Here is a 25952-nt window from a genome sequence, read left to right on the forward strand (position 1 = left end):
AAGTTAGAGTTATCAGCTCTAACTACATACCTGTGCGTGTCCCTTTAAATGCGGGCGTTTTGAAATTCCCGCCTTCCAAGATGGCCGCGGACCGGAAGTAGCCCGACGTCATTTCCGATCGGCTATTCGTCTCCAGCATGTTTTCCTTTGGAGTGCAGCCGCCATAGCCAGCGACTGAGGCTTGCTATGCAGCGCAGCGAGGATCCCTGCCGGTGCGTCCACGTTTATGGAGCTGCCGGTCCCCGCCTGGTCCGCGGCCAGGCCGAAGCCTGCTTGGGAATCCCCAGCCCCCACACACTACCCGAACCCTTCCTAGGAGTTCTCCGGTAGGTGTCTCAGGGTGGGAGCTAAGGGACCCCTCGTTCGAGGGGTGTTAGCCTGGGCTTTAGGGGGAAGAGAAGGGGGAGTGCACGGACCCCCCGATCTTGCCCCCTGCCCGAGTTTTTTTCCTGCCGTGATACAGGAGCGACGTCTCTCTGCTCCTGACCCTGTGGGGACAGGAAGAACACTGGCAAGGGGTGGTGGGAGGGGCCTTTTAACCTCTCTGTCTCGCTGTCCCTACAGAGGTCAATAGGGCAACCTCCTGTAGTGCTGTCATAAGGCATGTACTGGAAAAATAGGCCATGTGAACATACCCTTATGGTTCTACTGAACCAAAAAAAGAGGTCTATAGAGGTCTATGTTGCTTTAAGCTTGGTTCAGTAGAAGTAAGGTGCCAATTCTTGTGGTCATCTTACAACCATATGAAGGCTGCCGTGAATGGAGGAGATTTTATTGACAAACCTAATTTAAACAGATCACTTGAGTGTTTTATGCAGCCTAAAGTCACAGCACACAAATTACCAAATCTTGCTGGCAAAATAGAAAACTTTAATACAAATAGGACATAAAATATTTGAATAGTAAACATTATCTACATATACAATTAACCATTAATCTCCAGCCTCATTTGACTCTTCCAGGTCTTCAGTGGAGGGCTCATTCTGTACTGTAGAAATCTCTTCTCCAATTACAGAGCTACTTGAAGGCTCTTGTGGCTGGGAGCTGATCTCAACGGCTTTATCTACCTCCTCCAACAAATCTGCATCAAAATCCTCAGGAATATCATCTGGATCTGCAGAATGGGTCTGAGATAAAGCTGGGGGACTAGCAGGAGCTAAAACAATAGAAAAAGGGTAAACATCGATTTTATTACAGAATCCAAATCCATCTCGGAGCAATCAAATCAGTAATAACTAATTCACGGGCAACACAACGTAGGATCCAGCTACCTAAAGGAGGCCTTCGGCTAGATTCACACATGCAGTTTTTGATGCAGTTCTTTTAGCTAAACACAGGTATGGATGCAAAAAGTATAAAAAGAAAGACCAGCTTAGGTATATACTTATGAAGCCTGCACCTCTTTTATGTCTGTAACAATAGCCATGTCTCCACCCACTATCCTTACATAACGTTTATACCATTCGTTTTTTTCAATTGAAGATGGAAGATAGCCATTTGCTGTAAGCGCCCTAAAAACTACCAACGTTACAATATTTCAGCAAAAGTCTAGACGTCAATTTGTACAAAAACTAGATTTTGCGACTTTTTATCCACATCTATTGCAAAAAGTGGACAGGGCTCAGGAGGACGGGAAACCACTTGCGACCCGACATTTACTATATGTACGAAAAGCTGGCGTAAATTATACTACAAATTTTTTTAAAGCGAACGATGCGACATAAGAGGCGTGTATCACATCTTACCCCAGCAGCATTTCTTAGAGGGAGATTTACTTAGACTGGTGTTTCATAGGCCAGTCTGTGGTATTTTTTTCAATATTTAGTCTCTTCATTTTTTCACAGAACGGGCCGCCCAAGTTTGACAGCAATACGTGACTAAGTATCTGTACAGTGTTAAACGTCAAGCATATCATTTAGTTTCATGTGTAAGAGCCATACCTTGACTCTCCACTTGGGCCTGCATTTTCTGCATTCTCTTCTCCATAGCCAAGCGTTTGTTCCTTTCGATCCTTTGAAGTGTCTCCTGACTCAGTTCAATTACACTAGATTGAGAAAGAGACGGGGGAGAGGAATGTGGTAGTGCAGTAAACTCTTCAGAGGCAAAATCCGGGCCATCCTCGTCCTGCTGTATAACAACTAAAAAAAAAACATTAAATAGCAATTAGATATATTCTTGGACACTAGCAAGAGTCAGAGCATACTACGGCTCTATACGTCCTCAAAGTTGTATAGAGCTGCAATATGGCACTCATATAGCAGTCTATAGGCCCATACTGTGCTGTGGGCATAAAATTGGTCATAGCCACCCACCTTTTTTTTTGGGTGGTTGGGGGGGGGGGGGTTGATCCCACCAATTATAACAGCATACAATGGCAATGTGGTGCATTCGATGCAACAGTAGTGGATTTGAACCTACCCGAACCAAATTTTCCCAGGATTCCATGCATAGGAAGCTGTTCAGCCAGCAAATCCCTGAAACAAATAAGGGTATGTTCACACGGCCTATTTTCAGACGAAATTCGGGCGTTTTAAGCCTTGAATTATGTCTGAAAAGACTGCTCCATTACGCCTGCAAACATTTGCCCATTGCTTGAAATGGGTTTAACGATGTTCTGCTCAGCTGAGGTGTCATTTTACGCGCCACTGTCAAAAGACTGCGCGTAAAAAGACGCCCACGTCAAAGAAGTGCATGTCACTTCTTTGGAAGTTTTTGGAGCCGTTTTTAATTGACTCCATTGAAAAACAGCTTCAATTACGTCCGTAATGGACGCCGCGAAAAACGCGAGTAATTTCAGACGTATTTTGCGTTTGCGTGTGAACATACGCTTACTCTTCTGGTTATCTTGTCCTGGAAAACCTCTTGAAGCTAAAATAGCAGCCACATGACTAAAAGGAGCACTGTGGGCTAAGCCGAGTAATACCTTGTGCAGGGCTTAGGGAGCGGTGCTTGACACGGATTCAAAGGCCTAACAGACAGACTGCGTCAGCCCCACACTAACAGTTTTACCTCGAAAGCTTCTTTAATTCACCATACTAGTTTTTTTATATAGGTTTCAGTTATATAAAAATAAAAAAATGAAGATATTAAATTAAAGAAGGCCAAAAATCAAATGTATGGAGCCATCGCACAGGAAGCCTCACATCTTTCCAGGTCCTGTCGGCAGGAACCATTTTATTCTATGTGGCAGTCTGAAGTCACATTAAACTTCTAGTTAATGCAACATTGGGGTATCTGCCACATACACATCAAGAAGTGACAACTTAGAAACTTACTTAGCAGAATAAGCTGCAGACAGAATAAGTATCACAACTGTGATTTACATACTGAATATGGAAAATACCTTCATCACTAACGAAATCCTCATGCACAATAGGTAGATCCATTCGTATTCTTTTTAAGCAAGTCTAGAGAGAAAAAACAAAAACTGTTGTACTGTAAGGACTAACATTACTAGCTCAGAGCATTTGTAATGTCGACTTGACATTTGCAGGATGTAGAAAACCTAATTTGCACATTTAATAGGCACTTTATGCCACCTGCATCAGGATCTTATGTAATATTCACTCGGTATAATTACAGACTGGGGTCTTGCAGCCATAAGCATTTATTTCCAGGGCTGTGGAGTCTTAGTCAGTATTAGGTGGTTGTTCGATATGGACCGAGAAACTAAAATTATATATTAAAGCGTACCTACATTTTCAGATGACTTATCTACTATTGTTTAAAGCTTATTCTGATATCAGTAGCACAACCAGACCATACGGATCGTATGGAGTATCCCAACTTTAGGGGGGGTGCACACAGTAAATAACCCCGGTCTGTAGGAAATGGCAGATCAATCATGCTTGATAAAGACCCTGTGAGGGTTGAAACGTAGCAGGTGATGTTTTGGTGAATAAAAAAAAAAAAAAATACACTTTTCAACTGGAGTGCTACGGTTTCCTTCTCTTCTCTTTTTATCAGAATAAGCCGTCACATGTGTACATGAGGTAGAACAGTATTTCTGGCCATTATATGACTTGTGTTCTGCATTATTTAGCCGTTTTCCCCTCTGCAGGCTCTCTCTCTAGTTCTAAGTTTTCTCTGAACAGGTGGGTGGTGCCCATGTCTTCTATACTCACACACAGGAGAATCCTGGTCTATCTCTGCCTCAATGCAACGCCAGCCACGGTGCCTCAATGCAACGGCAGCCACGGTGCCTCAATGCAACGGCAGCCACGGTGCCTCAATGCAACGGCAGCCACGGTGCCTCAATGCAACGGCAGCCACGGTGCCTCAATGCAACGGCAGCCACGGTGCCTCAATGCAACGGCAGCCACGGTGCCTCAATGCAACGGCAGCCACAGTGCCTCAATGCAACGGCAGCCACAGTGCCTCAATGCAACGGCAGCCACAGTGCCTCAATGCAACGGCAGCCACAGTGCCTCAATGCAACGGCAGCCACAGTGCCTCAATGCAACGGCAGCCACAGTGCCTCAATGCAACGGCAGCCACAGTGCCTCAATGCAACGGCAGCCACAGTGCCTCAATGCAACGGCAGCCACAGTGCCTCAATGCAACGGCAGCCACAGTGCCTCAATGCAACGGCAGCCACAGTGCCTCAATGCAACGGCAGCCACAGTGCCTCAATGCAACGGCAGCCACAGTGCCTCAATGCAACGGCAGCCACAGTGCCTCAATGCAACGGCAGCCACAGTGCCTCAATGCAACGGCAGCCACAGTGCCTCAATGCAACGGCAGCCACAGTGCCTCAATGCAACGGCAGCCACAGTGCCTCAATGCAACGGCAGCCACAGTGCCTCAATGCAACGGCAGCCACAGTGCCTCAATGCAACGGCAGCCACAGTGCCTCAATGCAACGGCAGCCACAGTGCCTCAATGCAACGGCAGCCACAGTGCCTCAATGCAACGGCAGCCACAGTGCCTCAATGCAACGGCAGCCACAGTGCCTCAATGCAACGGCAGCCACAGTGCCTCAATGCAACGGCAGCCACAGTGCCTCAATGCAACGGCAGCCACAGTGCCTCAATGCAACGGCAGCCACAGTGCCTCAATGCAACGGCAGCCACAGTGCCTCAATGCAACGGCAGCCACAGTGCCTCAATGCAACGGCAGCCACAGTGCCTCAATGCAACGGCAGCCACAGTGCCTCAATGCAACGGCAGCCACAGTGCCTCAATGCAACGGCAGCCACAGTGCCTCAATGCAACGGCAGCCACAGTGCCTCAATGCAACGGCAGCCACAGTGCCTCAATGCAACGGCAGCCACAGTGCCTCAATGCAACGGCAGCCACAGTGCCTCAATGCAACGGCAGCCACAGTGCCTCAATGCAACGGCAGCCACAGTGCCTCAATGCAACGGCAGCCACAGTGCCTCAATGCAACGGCAGCCACAGTGCTTCAATGCAACGGCAGCCACAGTGCTTCAATACAACGGCAGCCACAGTGCTTCAATACAACGGCAGCCACAGTGCCTCAATACGTCAGCTACAAAAATACAAGATATTGGCAGCTATAGTGATTTCACCTTCCCCTGAACTCTCCAGACAGAGGTGTGAAGAGGCGGGGGTTAATAGTGATGATTCTGCTATTACTGCTTATTCATAGGAGGGGGCGTGGCTAGAAGGTCCTTGCAGACCAGTACCTGCACAGATTTACTGTGCTGTTTGTACTAATGTTTGTGTTAGCTGCTCACTGAACAGTCAGATGAGACAGAATTCTGTAAGATGTGACTTCATCATACAGCAGGGGTGGGGAACTACCGGCCCACGAGATCATGTGGTCTTGCCCGACCTCACTCAGACCATGCTGCCGGCACATCATTCGCTACTTGGACGGAGCCAAGTATAGCGGTGGTAGAGTGCGGTTGGTGCGTGCAGGCCCGAGAGTGGACCACTTCAGTCACCTGGCCGGACTTGTCCACTCCCGGGCCGGCACAGTCCAGTCACCTAACCTCACATCAGTGACTTGTGGTCAGATGACTTAAGTCTAGTGACTGGTCCACTCCAGTCACAGAATATACCGACCGCCGTGGTTTTTGGGCTACAAATGTGACAGGAAATGTTTTAGAGGAGAACCCAAAGTCCTTGACAACTCTTTTCCTAAAATAAATATATATATATATATACAAGAAGGAATAGTAAGGGTGTTAATATAAACACTATGGGCACGTCAGAACACATGAATGACTTAAAAGGGTTTTCCCATCAGAGACATTTATGACATATCCTGTGGATATGTCATAAATATCAGGTAGATGCGGGTCCCACACCTATCTCTAGAATGGGGGCCCCTAAACCCCGTTCTGCCTCTCTATGTTGTGGCTGAAGCTTGTGATTTCCGACCATGAAAAAGGAAACCGCGTAGCTCACTGAGCTATGCTGTTTCCGCAAGTCCCATAGAACTGAATGGTAGTTACGGAAACAGCGCAACTCGCATGGTACGCTGCTTTTGCAACAGCCATTCACTACTATGGGAGTTACGGCAACAGCGTAGCCCAGCGAGCTATGCGGTTTCCTTTTTCATGGTCGGAAATCAGCCAGAAAACAGGAGGTAGAAAGGGGTTTAGGGGGCCCCTTCTAGAGATAGGTGTGGGTCCCAGAGGTGGGACCCGCATCTATCTGACATATCCAGTGGATGTGTCAGAAATGTCCCTGATGGAAAAACGCCTTTAAGTAAGTCGGAACAACTTACTGCTGCGAGCAGTTCTTTTCAAAACTCACCATTGCAGAGTCGACCGTGCTCCAGACTACTATGAGTTACGGAAACAGTGTAAGCTCAGTGAGCTACACGGTTTTCTTCTTCATGGTTGGAAATCAGCCACAACACAGAGGTAGCAACATCAATACCAGCTAACATCACACACGTCAGCAAAGAGAAGCAGTTCCAGCCATCACATTAGGGGTGAGTTATCAACTTAAAAATAAGCCTGCTGTATTTGGTCAAAATTTAATTAATTTTGTATGGACCACAAATGACGTTATACATATCCAAATAGCCCTTGGTAGAAAAAAAGTTTCTCCACCCCTGTTATACAGTAATAATGAGTAGTGTAGCTGAAAATCCAGCACTGGGGTGACATAGGAATCTTACCAGCCATCTGTGTCTTTCCCTCTATGCTGCCTCCTCCCCCTCCATACACACATATGCAGGCAGTGAAGAGACAACTCCAACTTATGCAGCCGTCACTTCTGCTCTATAACCAGGGATGGCTTTTGCTTGACAACAGGGGGTAGACAGCAGATTATAGGAATGGAGGGTGGCAGTAACGTCACACAGAATTTTCATGGATAAAACTTTAAGTACATTTGACCTATTTCAGATATTCTATTAGATTGTATAACTTGCTTAAAAGGTTAGTGTCCATTTAAATGCATAGTGTATTGCAGATTTACTCACATGAATGTGGAAAAGTTTGTTGAGAAATAGAACATAAAATATATTTATTCTAATAAGCAGCCTAATTAAGTTACATGATGATAAAAAGTCTGATGTTACCATTCTACTACAGTAAATTTGCTATTACTAAATTATTCTACATGAGCCATTTATGAACTCAGTGCTGGAGTTGACCGTGGAAAAATAAAGGCGTCGGAAGTTTTGCTTATCGACTGCACAGCCATGTTTATTTCTTTTGAAGCGTTTCATACTTCAGATCATTGCCTTATCCGTGAAAGGTTAAAAGGCTATAAACACCTTTGAAATAGACATTTTTATAAAAGAAAAAAAAAAATCTGTGTGTTTTTGGCAACCTTCTAAATACTTTTTCTTTTATTACCGATCACATTTAAGTTCATAACTTAGATGTGATCGATAACAGGTGGATCAACAGAGTTATTTCGTTTTCTATTTTTTTTTTTAAACGGACTCCCTGATCTGCCAGTTTAGTCTCTTCTGTCTCTGGTGGGGTCGTTCGTACAAACAATTCCGTACACGATTGATAGCTGCATTGGTGAGATCCCTCTGCGTGTGATTCTTAAACCTGAGTAACACAACCTGTTACAAGGCAGGGCATTAAACAATAGCATGTTATTATCCAGAGATGCCATAGAGGCAGGGCTGTGACGACCTCTCAACAGTGAGTGACTGCTATGATTAATAGAGGAAATCGTAATTAGAACTAATGAACGCGATCACCTTACAGCATGTTCTGCTCCACCAGCACTCACCTGAACTTCCTTCTTATTCCCTAGTGTTTCCAGTCGATTGAGAAAATCCTCAAACTGCAGCTTAGGAAAAAGCCGGTGCGCCCAATTCTCCATTTGCCTGATGAGGATCTTTAAATCTTCTGCCTGCAGGAAAGTGATTTTTTTTTTACCCAAATGAAATTCTATTCACCTCACATCTCTCAAGCTATGCAGATGCATACAGATCATAGGGAAGGAGAAACAAAACATCAGGTTAGGCCACCTACAAATACTGATGCAAAACACTGACGTGTGCAAGACAAAACTAGGAGTGGAACATAAACAGAGAAAGTAGAATGGAAAGATTTGCACCTCTCCGAGTTTTGAACCCAATCCTGGTTCTGGCTTTCAAATACCGTACAAACTACTGCGTGTGAAAGAGGCCTTACAGACGTATGGACTTTTTTTTAGGGTGGGAGGAAACAAAGGATAAGCAAACTAAAGTGCTTCTTAATGCAGATCACTACAATGTATGCCAGCCCATAAAACAGGGGTAATACAAGTCTGAAACGTAGATTTGTACATTTTTTAAATTCGTTTTGTTTAAAATGTTGCAAGCAGAATAAATCATACATTGATAGATTTCAGATGCATAATTTAAAAAAAAAAAAAATGCACAGAGAAATATAGAATACAGTGTCTTGGTAACGTTATAAGAAGGGTTTTCTGTTGTAAAACCAACAAAAACTGAAAAATACAACTTATTGTCTATGCCGCCTTGCAGACACAGGAGTAAGTAGAGAATAAAGGAAGCAATAGATTGAATCAACGAGGGCTAGCACCAGAACCTTCAAAAATTAACTCCAGTTTTCTATTGCAATGGATTCAGCAGTTTCCAACCATAAACCCCACACTTTATCAAACTTATTAGGAAAACCCAGATGTTGAAACACCAATCGTTCATAGGATAAACCAGGAATTACAAGTGTTTTCCACTGTGAGAGTGTTGGCGGTCTGTCCGCCATCCAGTGCATCGCTATGACTTTCCTGGCTAAATATGAAGAGTCCCTCAAGAATATGCGGGTATAGTGTGGCCATCGTTTGTCACCTAGAATGCCAAATAAAGCAACTTTAGGGGAAACGGGTATTGGGATAGGTGGAAGGGATGTAACGAAATCAAATACTTGTGTCCAAAAGGTGGAGATGTAAGGCCAGTCCCAAATAAGGTGCCAGAAATTCCCCTCCAGATGATGGCATCTATGGCATGCTGAAGTGGGCATTCTGCCCATTTTATGTAATTTAGTGGTGGTTAAATAAGTCTGGTGTATAATAAATACACAGTTGAATGAGCCTGTTATCGACTGCGGGAGAAACTGTCATGTGGAACTTAAAGGGAAGGTGTCACTGAAATTTTTTATGTTATTGCTTTTAGTAGGTCATTAAAATAAATTTAATTTATTGGAATTTTTGTGTTGTACTTTTTTCTCTCTTTTACTTCTCTATGGGGGCTGCCATTTTTTTTTTCATCTCTGTATGTGTCGATTAACGACATACAGAGATGGAATACGGCACATACATCCCCATAGAGAATGCGAACGGGAGCCGTTCCATTCACTATAGCGTACGCCGTCTGTGTGGGAACGGCGCATGCGCCGCTCCCACACAGACCAAAAGGAAGGTCTTCGGCAGAACGACATCCGGCGCCATTTTCATGTGGACCGGAAGCCGCAGCTGGACAGTAAGACGACTACTTCCGGCCATATGTTCAGACGCAAGGACTAGGAGTGGAGGCAGAGGAAGGAGCAGGTAAGCTATGTTTGTTTATGTGATGTGTGTGTATTTTCGTGTTATACTCTGTGATTACCACTGTATCTAATCCTTCTACACTGTGCATTCGCTCAAAAAATGGCGGCACACAGTGTAGGAGGTTTGAACATTCAATCCCCTCCTTTCTCCTGGCACTAGCCAGGATAAAGAGGGGGGATTGTTTGAGGACACTAGAGCGAATGTGTCTTCTCCAATTTTGCAGCATAAAGCAATGAGGTTGCTTTACCACACGCCAATGCTGCAATTTTGGGAATTGCTCCTTCAAGTGACCAGCACATGGAAATGTTATAAATTAGAATCTAATTTATATTTCCTGACTTGTGAAAAAAATAAAAAAATTAGAACAATGTGTAATCATTTATATACTAACTGTTTAACTAAAAAGAAAAAAAAAAATTTTTTTTCTGGCGACACATTCTCTTTAATATATCATTTCTATCAACAGAGGTGAGTTCCGGGATCTGCAATAACCACTTTTCGATAACTGGCAGCGGCGTGGAGGTTACTTTAGCTGATAATAGATGTGTATAACGCAGATATGAGGCCCTTAGGACCCGGAGACTTCAATATACCAACTAAAGAATTGCAATACATTTTTAATAAAAATAAAAACAAAAAACATATGCGGCAGAGCATGACAAACATGATCATAAAAAAGAACCGCTCCCCTGAGAAGTTGTAAAATTTATTCCTTACAGTTTAAAATTTTAGTACTTTTACAAAAGTCCAGAGACTTATTTAACAGATTTTGCGAAGATCTTCTCAAGATGAATTGTGTAAAAAAACATTTGACTTACTCTAGAAAATAGAGTTTTCAAAACCAAGTAGAAAACCCCACTGCTGTGATATAAAAGTACAGAAACTATTTTCTTTGTGAACTAGCGTTTTTGTAGTAAAGAGCATTTTGCTAGTTATTTATAAAAAAAGAAACAAAAACAGAAAATGACGATGTTTAGATTAATACAGGGAGTGATGTCGCTGCGCCACAGCTCACCTCATGCCCCTTGCCATTGAATTTTGCGTCATCAAACAGATGCCTTAAAGCAGGCAAGCCACGCTGTGAAGTGAGCCTAGAGGAACAAAAAATTATTTATATCAAGAGGGGAGGGGAAAAAAACAAAACCAGAAAATATATATACACTTTTTTTATTTTATTTTTACAGTGATCGATTTCTGCTAAGCAAAATAGTTAATAAGGGGTTCTTAGAACAACTGTATAAGATTACTTGCCAATTCACAGAGACAGACTCAATTAGGTGCAATACTGCTGCACCCCAACAGCACCTGAATATATTTTACTAAAATTACAAGCAGTTTATATGAAAATTAATGCAAAATACTTTGAACACTTTAAAATAGAAGCAATTAACACAAGAGTGTCCCTAGAGCTCAAATTGGGATATGACGTTTGAGAACAGATTTGTTTTTTTCAGAAAGAACGAAGTTTGGTTAAATGGTATAATGTACCCTTGGTGTAAATTATAGGAATATAAGAAGTCAGAGGTTTTCAGTGTTTTAAAAATGCGAGTAGCAGGCAAAAAAATTAGGGTAAAAATAATTCCTTATAATACACTGCAGCAGAAATGCTTTACAAAGGGGAACTTCCTGTCCATTATATGAAATATCCTGATTTAGAAAACAAAGGTCTTCAGCTGCATCGGAGGTGTGCACTGCAGCGGCTATAACACAACTGTATAATACGCTGCAGCTGCTGAGGAGCCCCTTTTTAAAAACAGCACTACATGTCAATCTGTGGTTTACAAAGTAGAATGAACTACCAACAAAAGCGATACGTGGCAAACCTCTTCTATAGGAAGAGAAGCCTATGTAACGCCACTTATCTGGGTAGTCGGGTATGGTGACAATTATTTGCAGCCACATCATTAGAAAAATCAAACTAAACTTTATTTAATATATGCAATCCTCTATCCCAATCACAGTGCACATAAACAACCAGTCCCAGGACAGGACGTTTCTCTTAAAATGTATGGCCTACCCTGAGGATAGGCCATACATTTTTATTGGCTGGAAAACCCCTTTAAAGTTGGCCAAATTATGCATGCAGGTTTTTGTACACTTTTTCACATACAGTATCAATAACTGTACAAGGGGGTTGTCCAGTGACCAGAGATTTTACGTTCATGATCTGTCAATTAGAAAGGTTATAAAAGAGATCGGTGGTTGACAAGACGTCAAGTTCCTCCTTTTTTTTTTTTTTTTTTAACCAAAGTACCAGATTACAGAAGTGAAATATATCCAGCCTGTGGACAACCCCTTTAAAAGGCTATGTACACCTTTGAAAGTGATTTTTATTTTATAAAAATGTCAGTGTGTTTGGTGCAACTTTTAAATTCATTTTTATTAAAAATCAATTTTACTTTGAGATACAGCTGCTCTGTATCCTGTATACAGAGCAGCTGTATCGTTTGCTGAATCCTGTACCCGTTTGTAAAATAATTCTGAAAGTTGCACCAAACACACGGACTGACATTTTTATTTAAAAAATAAAATAAAATCACTTTCAAAAGGTGTACATAGCCTTTAATATAGACTCATCAAATCATAATGCACTAGTGAAATTACTAATGCATAAATATAACTAATTAAATAACTATTTAGCAACAAGTGAAGATGATCTCTGTGCTTGGCACATACCGCTGAGCATCTAGTTTGGGCTGTGGTCTCTTTACTGCCCTCCTGGCCGGCTTTGCTGCTTCTTCTGGTTGGGTTTGCCCCATGTTCTTAGTCCAGTCGTCTAGGAAGAAATTAAATAAATAACTTAGTTCTTTCCAAAATGAAAACAAAAGAAACAAAAACACCAACTAACGGACACCAGCAAAGTCTGCAAAAAGCTCAATTTCACATGTATTTGGCATATATGCCGAAGAAAAAAAAAAACGGCCCAACACCGACACACACCAATGTGCTGATAAACGTTATTAGCTAAACATATGGCCAGTAAACTATACCACACAGCGCAATCCGCTACATAAGAGACCGTACAGTTTCTGGCAGCTACCTTCATTAGCCAAGTCATCATTGTCTCCTGCACCAGGAGATTGCGGCGGTGGTGAAGACGCAAAATTTTCATCTTCCGTGTTTTCATACTCCGGCAAGTCAAAAAGATGATTTTCCTGTGGATCCATCATCTTTGCAACAAGTTCTACAGTGAGGAAACATAAATATCAAGAATGACAGTATTAAAACAACTAGTAATTTTCTGGAATATTTTTTCTTTGTTTTTTATATATCTTCTATCAGAAATGGCACCGTGCTATATTTACATTGCATTTTTGGGTATGTTTATTAGGTATGGTTTAGCTATAACCACATCTTTTTCTATATAAGTATTAAAACAACACTTATACCAAAACACATTATGGAAACATTCTTGTGAGGCTTCGGACTACGCACAACACATCAATTAAATTTTAAGCGTACCCATCATTTCAGACATCTGTATATTTCAGAATTTGTTTGAACTAATAGGTGTATTCCAGTGACAAACATTTATAGCCCATCCATAGGATATGTCATAACTGTGTGATGCATGAGTTTCCAGCCGACGAAAAACCCCACAATTGCTAAAGCAAGGGTCTCGTGTAAATCAAAGCGTACCTTCATTTCTAATCTCCCGCCTGACCTCGGGCATGGAGAGATGCTCCTGAACGCCAACCTGTACACCTACTGTCGATTCTAGTTAATAGAACTCATGAATGATCCTGTCTGGGGTGTACAGCTGCTGTGGCAACCATAGGTTGCCCGGTGTGCCGAGTGTCTCTCCACGCCCAATGTCAGGTCGGGAAATTACAGGTGGAGCTGGTACACTTTAAAAATATATAAATAAAGAAGACCATGGACACAGCATGAACACTCACATGACCGGAAAAGTTGGTCAGTCTGAGCTGGGTGGGAACAGATTTCCAGCAGGGAATGCATCCCAGTTAAGCCACTTGAGCATTTTCAGTACATGGACAGCAGCGAGGAAAACCACCAGCGACGCACGGTAAAAAAAATTCCAGATATTAAATTTGGAGGAAACAGATTTAGGTCTTGCATGTTTTTCAGAAAAACCTTTAGGATTTGTTATACACATCGTATGTTCACACGTGGCAGAATTGCTGCATATTATGCCCCATAAAGTTCAATACGGAATTCAAAACCACAACAATCGCCATGGATTTTGCGGTAAATCTGCAGATCTGTGACAGAATCCACAAATAAAAAAAACAACCTATGTTCATCTCCCATGGCAACGCGTCCCCGATCCCCCAACTGGTCTCTGTACAGCAGTCTTCTGCGATTACGTTTTTTTTTTTTTTTATCAGCTGTGACCACACAGCCTGTAAATGGCTGAAGCGTTCACATGCGAGGAAACGTTATCACAGAAGGCCGGATTTTTTTTGGTGTGATTTGATGCAGATTCTGGAGGCTTTTGGGTCATGTTTGTTGCTGAATTATTGCAGCAGATCCTACCCGTGTGGATGTGCCCTTAAGGGATTTTTAGGACTACACATTGATGGCATATCTGTTTAACCCACGGGACCTTCACCAGTCAATGGCCCAGGATAGGCTACCAATAATAAACCACTTTAAGTGTCTGTTCTCATAAAATGTAAATAAAAGGAACATTTATATCCAGACCAGACTTTATGAAAATCGCTGTAGTGGAAATAAAGCATCCAATCAAGAGGACTGTAGTTCTGCTCTTAAGAGTCTGCACCTTTAGTTCCTTCTACTTAACCCCTTCCCGCTCCTGGACGTACTATTAGGTCATGGCAGCTGTATCGTTCGCGCTCCATGACCTAATAGTACGTCTCGGGAAGTGTATTTCTATTGATGAGTCCCTGGTACATTTTAAAGGGAGGGTTCAATTCCGCGAGTACCTGCCGGGTAAGAGGGCAAGGTATGGCGCGAAGATGTATAAGCTGTGTGAGAGTGCATCAGGGTATACCTACGGATTTAGGATATATGAAGGAAAGGCCACCCCCAAACCAGACTGCATCCTGGACTACAATAGGTACATGGGAGGGATGGACTTGTCAGATCAAGTCCTGAAGCCCTACAGCGCCATGCTGTGTGGTATAAGAAGCTGGCCGGGCACATCATACAGATGGCATTGTACAATGCGTACGTGCTACGTCGATGTGCAGGCCAGACGGGAACTTTCCTGGAATTTCAAGAGGTGGTTATCAAGAACCTAATCTTTAGGGACCAAGAAGGGGGGCACCCAGTACTTCTGGAAGCGAGGCCAAACGCATCGTACCAGGGCGGCAACACTTTCCAGGAGAAGTTCCCCAAACTGGCAAGAAGGGAAAAAGTCAAAAGAGGTGCAAAGTCTGCTATAAGAGGGCGATAAGGGATGACACAATATATCAATGTGACACGTGTCCCGAATAACCAGAGCTCTGTATGAAAGAGTGTTTTAAAATTGATCATACATCCCTTGGTTTATAATTTACCCCAATTTTACTTATCCTGATGCACTCCGCACAGCTTATCCCCCCTCGTCTTTCCCCTCTGGGCCCTGCTGTGTGCCCAGGCAGCTGATAACAGCCACATGTAGGGTATTGCCATACCCGGGAGAACCCACATTACAGTTTATGGGGTGTAGGTCTCCGGTCAAAATGCTCACTACACCTCTAGATGAATGCCTTAAGGCCTCATGCACACGACCGTAAAAACTCCCGTTATTACGGGTCGTAATTACGACCCGTAATAACGGGCTCATAGACTTCTATTGGCGACGGGTGCCTTCCCGTTTTCTCACGGGAAGGTGCCCGTGCCGTTGAAAAAGATAGAACATGTCCTATTTCAGGCCGTAATAACGGCACGGACAGTCCATAGAAGTCTATGGAGCTCTCGTAATGACGGGTGGCTACATGTGTGCACCCGTCATTACGGCAGCGTTGCTAAGCGACGTCAGTAAATAGTCACTGTCCAGGGAGCTGAAAGAGTTAACTGATCGGCAGTAACTCTTTCAGCACCCTGGACAGTGACTACCGATCAGTATAAACCTGTAAAAAATAAAAACGTTCATACTTACCGACAACTTCCTGCTTCCTCCAGTCCGGTCTCCCGCCCGTTGCCTTGGTGACGCGTCCCTCTCGACATCCGGCCCGACGTCCTGGATGACGTTTCAGGCCATGTGACCGCTGCAGCCAATCACAGGTCAATCACAGGCTGCAGCGGTCACATGGACTGCCGCGTCATCCAGGGATGTCGGGCTGGATGTGAAGAGAGGGACGCGTCACCAAGACAACGGCCGAGTAAGTATGAATTTCTTTAACCTTTATTACAGAAAAGGCTGTCCCTTCTCTCTATCCTGCACTGATAGAGAGAAGGGGCTGCCGATTAGTGCAGTGCTATTTTGTCGCCAAAAACGTGCCCGTAAATACGGGTGGAATACGGGTGACACCGGACCCATATTTACGGGCACGGGTTCGTAAATACTGGTGCAAAACGGGTGGAATACGTGTGACACCGGACCCGTATTTACGCCAGTATTTACGGGTGGGGAAAAATACGGTCGTGTGCATGAGGCCTAAGGGTGTAGTTTTTAAAACGGGGTCACTTCTTGCGGGTTTCAACTGTACTGGTACCTCAGGTGCTTCTGCATACATGACTTCGCACTAGAAAATCCCCAGTAGGCCAAATGGTGGTCCTTTCCTTCTGAGCCCTCCCATGGGCCCAAACGGCAGTTTATCCCAACAAATGGGGTATTGCGGCACTCAGAACAAATTGCGCAACAGAATGGGGTATTTTGTTTCTTGTGAAAATAAGACATTTTCAGCCAAAACTACATATTATTTGAAAAAAATAATTTTGTTTTCATTCCCAGCCCAATTCAAATAAGTTCTGTGAAAAAACTATGGGGTCTAAATGGTCACATTACCCATAAATGAATTCCTTGAGGGGTGTAGTTTCCAAAATGGGGTCATTTGTGGTTGGTTTCTATTGCTTTGAAACCTCTGGGGCTCTGCAAATGCGACATGGCACCCGAAAACCAATCCAGCAAAATCTGGACTCCAAAGAACAAATAGCGCTCCTTTCCTTCTGAGCCCTCCCATGGGCCCAAACGGCAGTTTATCAACACAAATGGGGTATTGCCGCACTCCGGACAAATTGGGCATCAAAATGTAGTATTTTATTTCTTGTGAAAATAAGAATTTTTGAGCTAAAATGACATATTATTGGAAAAAATATATATTTTTTAAATTCCCAGCCCAATTCAAATAAGTTCTGTGAAGAAACTATGGGGTCTAAATGGTCACATTACCCATAAATGAATTCCTTGAGGGGTGTAGTTTCCAAAATGGGGTCACTTCTGGTGGGTTTCCATTGCTTTGATACCTCTGGGGCTCTGCAAATGCGACATGGCACCCAAAAACCAAACCAGCAAAATCTGTACTCCAAAGAACACACAGCGCTCCTTCCCTTCTGAGGCCTCCCATGGGCCCAAACAGCAGTTTATTGCCACAAATGGGGTATTGCTGCACTCAGGAGAAATTGGGCAACAAAATTGAGTATTTTGTTCCCTGTGAAAATAACAAATTTTGATAAAAAAAATTACATCTTATTGGAAAAAATGTCATTTTTTTTAATGTCACAGCCCAATTGAAATAGGTGCTGTGAAAAAAGTGTGGTGTCAAAATGCTAACAACAAGCATAAATGAATTCCTTGAGGGGTGTAGTTTCCAAAATGGGGTCACTATAGGGGGATTCCTACTGTTTTGGCACCTCAACACCTCTTCAAACCTGGCATGCTGCCTAAAATATATTCTAATAAAAAAGAGGACTCAAAATGCACTAGGTCCTTCTTTGCTTCTAGGGCTTGTGTTTTATTCCAGGAGCGCAGTAGAGCCACATGTGGGACATTTCTAAAAACTGCAGAATCTGGACAATACATATTTAGTAGTGTTTCTCTGGTAAAACCTTCTGTGATACAGAAAAAAAACTGAATAAAATTTAAATTCAGCAAGAAAAATGAAATTTGCAAATTTCACCTCCACTTTGCTTTAATTCCTGTGAAATGCCTGAAGGGATAAAAAACTTTCTAAATGCTGTTTTGAATACTTTGAGGGGTCTAGTTTTTAAAATGGGGTGTTTTATCAGGGTTTCTAATACATAGGCCCCACAAAGCCACTTCAGAACTCAAGAGGTACCTTAAGAAAAAGGCTTTTGAAATTTTCTTAAAAATATGAGAAATTGGCGTTTATGTTCTAAGCCTTGTAACGTCCAAGAAAAATAAAAGTATGTTCAAAAAACGATGCCAATCTAAAGTGGACATATGGGAAACGTGAACTAGTTACTATTTTAGGTGGTATAACCGTCTGTTTTACAAGCAGATGCATTTAAATTCTGAAAAATGCAATTTTTTCAAAATTTTCTCTACATTTTGCAATTTTTCACCAATAAACACTGAATATATAGACCAAATTTTACCACGAACATGAAGCCCAATGTGTCACGAGAAAACAATCTCAGAATCGCTTGGGTAGGTTTAAGCATTCCGACGTTATTACCACATAAAGCGAAATATGTCAGATTTGAAAAATGGGCTCTGAGCCTTAAGGCCAAAACTAGGCTGCGTCCTTAAGGGGTTAAATATTCAAAAACTGATGGGTTTAACAAATAATAAATATCCAGTTATATCAATAGAACAGGATTTTTAAAAGGGGGGGGGGGGAATAATAAAAAAAAAACAAAACAGTCACCGTAGTGCTGGCTTTATTGTGTTCCACCCCTTCTCAAATTTATACCCTAAAATTCCTGTTTTTTTTCTTCTCCTAACAGACCAATTAACTCCTTCACAATATGTACGCTGCAGTCCATGCAGAATATTAGCACCTATACAGCTACTTCAGGACAGGGCTGAACAGCATCCGTTGGACTATGGGTACAAAACAATTTTTCTTGTCAGATTCTGATGGAATATGGAAGAAAAAAAACCTCTATATGAAATTGGAGGGATATGGAGGTACAGTAGAGGCTCATGCAACGGAAAACCCTTTTTCAACTCTGTATAAAACAGGGCCGGAATGCAGTCAAAATACACAAGTTACATGTGTTGAAAGAGTGACCCCATTCACTTGCATTGTACTGAACTTTGTTGTGGAGTTTTGGAGTAATACAGTGCCGTAAATATATAGATATATACAGATTTCACCGAGGGGTTAAAGAGATTTACAAGTGTTTTATGCATAATCTTTATTTATTCTGATTTTGTACACGCTTTTTTCTGAAGTTTTTTAAGTCCTATAGGGAAACCTATGGAAAAACACCAGAACAAAAAAAATGCTTGCCTAAAGCATGTTTTGTTTTGAAAAACCCCACAAACGCTGTGCATGTAGGCTTTCGCATATTTTACTAAATATTTGGCGACATTGTCTTTGGACAAAGAAATTTGCTCCAAAATATAAAAAAAAAAGATAAACGCCACCAAAAAGAGGTTTGTGAATCTAGCCAGATTTTGATGTCAATTTCTTTGAGCCAAAATGTCTTTCCTTTATACTTTCCCTTCTTTTTGGATCCTGGCTTTGGCTCGAAAAAAACTGCAGCAAAACCTACACCTGCGATTCCATTCCAGCCTTATTCCCATCTCAGACATTTATGGCATATCCACAGGAGATTTCTGATAGGTGCAGGTCCCATAGGTGGAGCGCACACCTATCTGGAGTCACACAAGCGTGTGCGTTTTGCGTGCGCAAAAAACACGGCGTTTTGCGCACGCAAAAGTTCCATAAAAGCGTGTGTTAGCATAGCAGCATATGATGCGTGGCTGCGTGATTTTCGCGCAGCCGCCATCATTATTGCGACACAGTTTTTATGTTTGTAAACAGAAAAGCACGTGGTGCTCTTCTGTTTTCATTCATAGTTTTGACTACTGTAGCGCGCATCACCCGGAAGTGTGTCCGTGTGCTGTTGTCACGCACCCATTGACTTCAATGGGTGCGTTGTGCGCGAAAAACGGACAAGTCGTGAGTTTTATGCAGCGGACATACGCTGCGTGAAAATCACGCACAGTCTGAACGGCCCCATTGACTAACACAGGTCCGTAACACGTCTGAATAAGCCCTTACTCCCATTCTCTGCCTAGATGTGGTGGCAGCCTAAGGGTATGTTCACACACAAAATCAAAAACGACATTTTTTAAGCCACTCGCGATTTTCGCTGCATTTTTTACAGCCGTTTCTCTAGAGTCGATGAAAAACGGCTCCAAAAACAGCCCAAGAAGTGACATGCACTTCTTTTTCGCGGGTGTCTTTTTACGTGCCGTTTTGGGAAACAGAACGCCGTATTTCCCATTGAAATCAATGGGAAGATGTTTTTTCAGGCGTTGTTTGAGGCGTAAACGCCCCGAAATACGCCTGAAAACACTCTGTGTGAACATACCCTTACAAAGCGGGACAACGGTGCTCCATTTTCCAAGTAGGTGTGGGTCCCAGACCTATCAAGCACTTATAGCATAGCCTAACATACATAGGTTTAAAGGTATATTCCCACCTTAAAATCTGATGGCATATTGCTAAGATATGTCATCAGTTCATGGGGGAGGGGGGGGGGTCTGACCTCTGTGACCCCACCGTTTCAGAGAAGGAGGGTGCAACAACGCTGCATCCCCTTCTAAATTTTCACTACTCAACAGCGCCCTGTTCACCTACTGTGCAGGGAGCTGCAGCACAGCCCCATTCAAGTGATATACCATCACTTAAAATAGAATACCCCTTTAGGTGTGCCCTGAAAACACATTATTTTAGGGAGGCCTATCAGATTCCAAAATGTGACACTTCCTTTCAACAGTCCCTCTAGATTAATCCTCTGACCCCAATCCCTTCATTCAGCAATATCTCTCATACTCCATATCAGCCATACACAGATACTGGCTGTTGAATGCAGCTTTAGGCCTCATTCACACGGCAGGGTTTCCCGGCCGGGTGCCGGCCGTTCATAAATCGGCCGGCACCCGGCTGCATTAGGAATGATAGACCCCTAATGGGGCTATTCACACGACCGATTTTTTGACGGCCGGAAAATCCGGCCGTCAAAAAATAGGACATGCTCTATCTTTGCCCGGGCACCCGGCCGCCCGGCTCCCATACAAGTCTATGGGGCCGGGTATTACACGGCCATCACCGGAATGTGTTCCGAGTGATGGCCGGGTTTCCCGGCGCTTGCGCTCTATCTCCTCCTCCTCACAGCGCAGAGTGCATGTGAGGAGGAGGAGTTGATGCCATTCTGACGAATGGCATCGCTGTACACTGTGTTGCAGGGCCGGGGTGTACAGCAGGTGGAAGGTAGCGCTGCGCTGGCTCCCTTCCCCTGCTTGTTAAAAGCACCCTGGCTCGGCAACACCTTCGATGGCGCCGCTAGTAGTAGTAGCAGCAGCTGCTGCTGCGGCTGCTACTACTGTAGCGACGCCACTATAGCAGAGCAGGGAGGTATCTCCCCGCTCTGCTATGTGCTAGCCGCACTTTAGCTCCTTGAAGGAGCGGAATCCCCGTGTTTTCGGGGATTCCGCTCCTGGACAGAGCGCTTGATGTCTCTGTCCATATCTGGGCAGTGACATCAGGGGAAACTCCTGAAGCGGAATCCCCGAACACATGGGGATTCCCCTTCAGGAGCTGCCGCTGATGTCACAGTCCGGATCTGCCCGGCCCGGCACGGATGCATAACTTTATGCAAACCGGCCGGGCAAAATGGCCGATTTTACCGGCCGACACTCGGGCTCGGGAACGACCCGGTCGTGTGAATCCCGCCTTACGTGTACTGCCCTATTTTGCACAAAAGATATATAGACCATTATACAAAATAAGCACATTTACCTCGCTTCACCCCTATTTCCTCGCAGATTGTTAGATTTTGTTTGTCTGATATGTAAAGCACTATATGTTGGTGCTCTATAAGGAAATGTCAGAGATGAAAATACCCTTTTACAGATCACATAGGTCTAAATTGTATAAGCAGTCTTGTTGTTTTTAAACATGCTGTCATAAAGCAGGATCTTAAAGGATCATTGATTATTGGAGCCGTCTGAACATATCCGTGCACCTTCAGGCCAGGATATCATTACCTATATGTCAGATGCATGAGAAGTTGAGCGATCAGCTGATCAAACATGTGCCGAGCACCATGGTTCAGGTGGTTTCCTGTATCTGTGTAATAGAAGGATGATTATACAGCTCACAGACAAAACAGGATTATTCCCCATGGATGATCAGGAGACACTGAACACACAAATATATGTGAGCTGAAGGTGCCCCCCTCCTATTCATGGCCTACCACAATCACTGCCATAAACCATCCTGTACACTACATCTTTACATTGCAGCATGGCCTATCCCCGGCACGCACCAGCGTCTTCCCACACAATCCCAATAGTGTAAGGGCCTGTTCTAATCAGCGTTGGCTTTCCATTCCGGGGTTCCATCTGAGGTTTCCGTCGGGTGAACCCCACAACGGAAAGTGAAACCACAGCTTCCGTCACTATTAATATCAATGGTGACGGAAACATTGCTAATTGTTTCCGTTCGTCACCATTCCGGCAGGTTTCCGATGTTCGACGGAATCAATAGAACAGTCGACTTCGCTATTTTTTTTTTTTTTTTTTAAAACACTTTTTATTTAATTTTTCAACAGTAGTAAACAGAAACAGATGCATGACATTACATTGGACATTACATGTGAGTTATTCCACTGATCGTCAATACAAAATTGTACAGAACTGGCAGACGAATTTGACATAAATCATGCTTAGCGAACATTGTTTTCAACCTTTAACCCCTTGGAACTCCCCCCTCCCCCCTGACTACTTCGCTATTGATTCTGTCGTTAAAACGGAAACCTGCCGGAATGATAACAAACGGAAACCATTAGCAAAGTTTCCGTTACCATTGATATCAATGGTGACTGAAACGGAAGCGGTAGTTTCAGTTTGACTTTCCGTTGCGGGGTTCACCCGACGGAAACCCGGAACGGAAAGCCAACGCTGATGTGTACAGGCCCTTAGAGTCAACACCCGACGATCAGTTGACTGAAGGGGCTGCGCGCTCATCACTACGTCCTCTCCAGTGTTTACTAGGCACAGCACCGTACACATCCGTAGCGGCTGTGCCTGGGATCGCAGCTCAGTCCTATTTACTTCAATGGGACCAGAACTGCAATCCCTGACACAGCCGCTACTGAAGTTCCGCTGTGCCTGGAAACTGCGACGAATGCCGAGGCCCCAACAATCAGAAGGATGTCGATAGTCAGACCCCCACCCATCTGATGTTGGTGGCCTATCCTAAGGATAGGCCTTCAATATAAAATGCCCCGAGAACCCCTTTAAATAGGGGTTGTGTCTGGTACTGCAGCTCAATCCACTTGAGTAGCGAGTTGCTATTTTTTTTTAACAAAGCCTAAATAATCCTTTTACACAGTACTTTATCTGAGTTATTGTAAATTATGGTCCATTTTTGACAATCTCCTTATAGACCATCTCCTAGGGCACATACATGGGGGCACTGAGCTTTGGAAATGAAGGATGCCCCCCAATTTTAAGGGTCTCTCTCTGCAGGGGGAAAAAAAACAAACGATATTAAACTGGGTTCAAACAATGTTTTTGCCCTATGTGAAACATATCTGTAAACTAAAATAAAACTAAAAATATATGAAAGACATATACTGGGGTAGATCCCGATAGTGATCGAAATTATATTCATTCAGTGATACCACGGGGGCTCACGGAAGTCGGCGGTTAACATGGAACCTAAAATTGGCCACGTTAAACTGGCGTAAGGTCTAATGTTACACATCAGTAAGATACAGGATGCTATGGGACCCCCACTGCACCACAGATTTCAGGGTTTTTTCACACTAATTTCATGCAAAGCAGCAAGAAAAAAAAAAGAAAAAAAAAAGTGGCGTCTGAAATCACATGCCATAATATGTAGAAATCCTCCGATAACAGCATTGCCTCATATAGGCACCATACTCGGACATGGACCAGTCTTTACATTGTGGATTTAATGATGATCACAGGGTTCTCCGCTGGGGATCTTCAATAGATATTCCAAATATGATATTATATACAATCGATGGAATGACAAACAGTGCATTGTAACAACTCAAATACATCACATATATACATATATATATATAAATAAAGCTGCTGGACATGGGCATTCTGGGATCTGTAGTTCTACACCTGTAGATTGATAATGCTGCTCCCGCTTTTTTGGAACTACAACACATCTATTTCAGCACGTCTGGAAAGCCATAGACAGTAGACCACCATTGTAACAGATCTAACTTAAATCCAGCTACGAGCAACTGCATACAACCAGATAACAGGGCGTGCATTCCCCCCAATGTGTATACCTGTGATGAACCGGGCCCGCGCAGCACCAGCCTCCTTGTCATCTGCAGCTCCGTACAATAAAGCGCGCCTTCCGGAAAAGTGACGTAACGGCAAGAGGGAGGAGCCAAAGCTGACTGCCTAGGACGTCACTAGGAAGCCGACTGATTCCAAAAAAAGTGCGGGAGTTCTAGAACAGAGGAGTATAGTTCATTGACAAATGTTTACAATCTACAATTACGTGTATGGGACGTCTGAAAGCAAAATCCGCTGCTGGCTCCCACTTGCCGGTACTACTACCGTGAGAATATATTTACCATGAAAGACAATTGCAGCTAAACCTACCATTGCAGTACTACACCACCCATCCTCAACCACCTCATTTTACAATGCTCTTTTGTTTGTAAGGGTAGGTGCACACACACTAATTACGTCCGTAATTGACGGACGTATTTCGGCCGCAAGTCCCGGACCGAACACAGTGCAAGGAGCCGGCCTCCTAGCATCATACTTATGTACGATGCTAGAAGTCCCTGCCTCGCTGCAGGACAACTGTCCCGTACTGTAAACATGATTATACTATGGGACAGTTGTCCTGCAGCAAGGCAGGGACTCCTAGCGTCGTACATAAGTATGATGCCAGGAGCCCGGCTCCCTGCACTGTGTTCGGTCCGGGACTTGCGGCCGAAATACGTCCGTCAATTACGGACGTAATTAGTGTGTGTGCACATACCCTAAGGGTATGTGCACACACACTAATTACGTCCGTAAAGGACGGACGTATTTCGGCCGGAAGACCCGGACCGAACACAGTGCAGGGAGCCGGGCTCCTAGCATCATACTTATGTCCGACGCTAGGAGTCCCTGCCTCGCTGCAGGACAACTGTCCCGTACTGAAAACATGATTACAGTACGGGACAGTTGTCCGGCAGCGAGGCAGGGACTCCTAGCATCGGACATAAGTTTTTTTTTACTGCATTCACCGTCCAGAAAAAATAATGTTATATTGTAATATATCTGACCTTACGGACGCAACAATGTCAATTATGTTTCTGTTTTTCACATTACTTTTTGGGAAAAGGTGTTTTTATTTATCTGTTAATTTTTTTGTATTAAAAAAGACTTTAACTGTTTTTTACTTTTTTTCATTAGTCCCCCAAATGGACTTGAATCAGCAATCGTGTTCTTCACCGGCTCCTATTAAGCACTGCCTCTGCCTCTTTATACGAGCAAAAAGCTGGCAGATCTGGGGACCTTTATTAAACAACCGTCGGCACCCCGTGATCGTTTAGTTTTGGTCACCTTGTCCCAAAAAATTTGGAATGAAAGTGATAAAAAGTTACATGTACCCGAAAATGGTACCAATAAAAACAATAGCTTGTCCTGCAAAAAATGAGCCCAACACAGCTTCATTGGCGGAAAAATAAAAAAGTTATGACTCTCAGAAAATGGAGACACCAAAACATGCTTAATTTTAGAAAATAATGTTTTTATTGTGTCATATTAGTAAAACAAAGAAAAACAATACAAAATTGGTATCGCCACATCTGTAACGACCCAAACTATAATCACGTTATTTATCCTGCACGTTGAAAGCCATAAAAAATAGTACAAATAAAAACGACATCTTGTCCCGCAAAAAACTCTCACACAGCCCC

General features: G+C 43.4%; 1 protein-coding gene and 1 non-coding gene across 2 annotated transcripts; both read right to left on the reverse strand.

Moving 5' to 3' along the window:
* Nucleotides 1-849: 849 nt before the first annotated feature.
* On the reverse strand, nt 850-24401 carry TIPIN (TIMELESS interacting protein). Its single transcript, XM_075855295.1, has 8 exons — nt 24318-24401; nt 12976-13119; nt 12612-12711; nt 10951-11026; nt 8172-8294; nt 3344-3407; nt 1941-2138; nt 850-1156 (listed from the first exon to the last, which is right to left on the reverse strand). Exons 2-8 carry the CDS (start codon nt 13103-13105, stop codon nt 933-935), a joined length of 915 nt encoding a protein of 304 aa, XP_075711410.1. The 5' UTR covers nt 13106-13119; nt 24318-24401; the 3' UTR covers nt 850-932.
* On the reverse strand, nt 3112-3241 carry LOC142751367 (small Cajal body-specific RNA 14). The gene has a single exon (XR_012882913.1).
* Nucleotides 24402-25952: the final 1551 nt, after the last annotated feature.

The sequence above is a fragment of the Rhinoderma darwinii genome, chromosome 3, assembly GCF_050947455.1.
Source record: "Rhinoderma darwinii isolate aRhiDar2 chromosome 3, aRhiDar2.hap1, whole genome shotgun sequence".
NCBI classification, from domain to species: Eukaryota; Metazoa; Chordata; class Amphibia; order Anura; family Rhinodermatidae; genus Rhinoderma; species Rhinoderma darwinii.

Coding starts and splice junctions, on each gene's coding strand:
- TIPIN (XM_075855295.1), bottom strand. CDS start 13,105: ATGATGGATCCACAGGAAAATCATCTTTTTGACTTGCCGGAGTATGAA. Junction 12,712..12,975: donor TGATGACTTGGCTAATGAAG/GTAGCTGCCAGA, acceptor ATTTCTTCCTAG/ACGACTGGACTAAGAACATG. Junction 11,027..12,611: donor CCCAAACTAGATGCTCAGCG/GTATGTGCCAAG, acceptor TTGTTCCTCTAG/GCTCACTTCACAGCGTGGCT.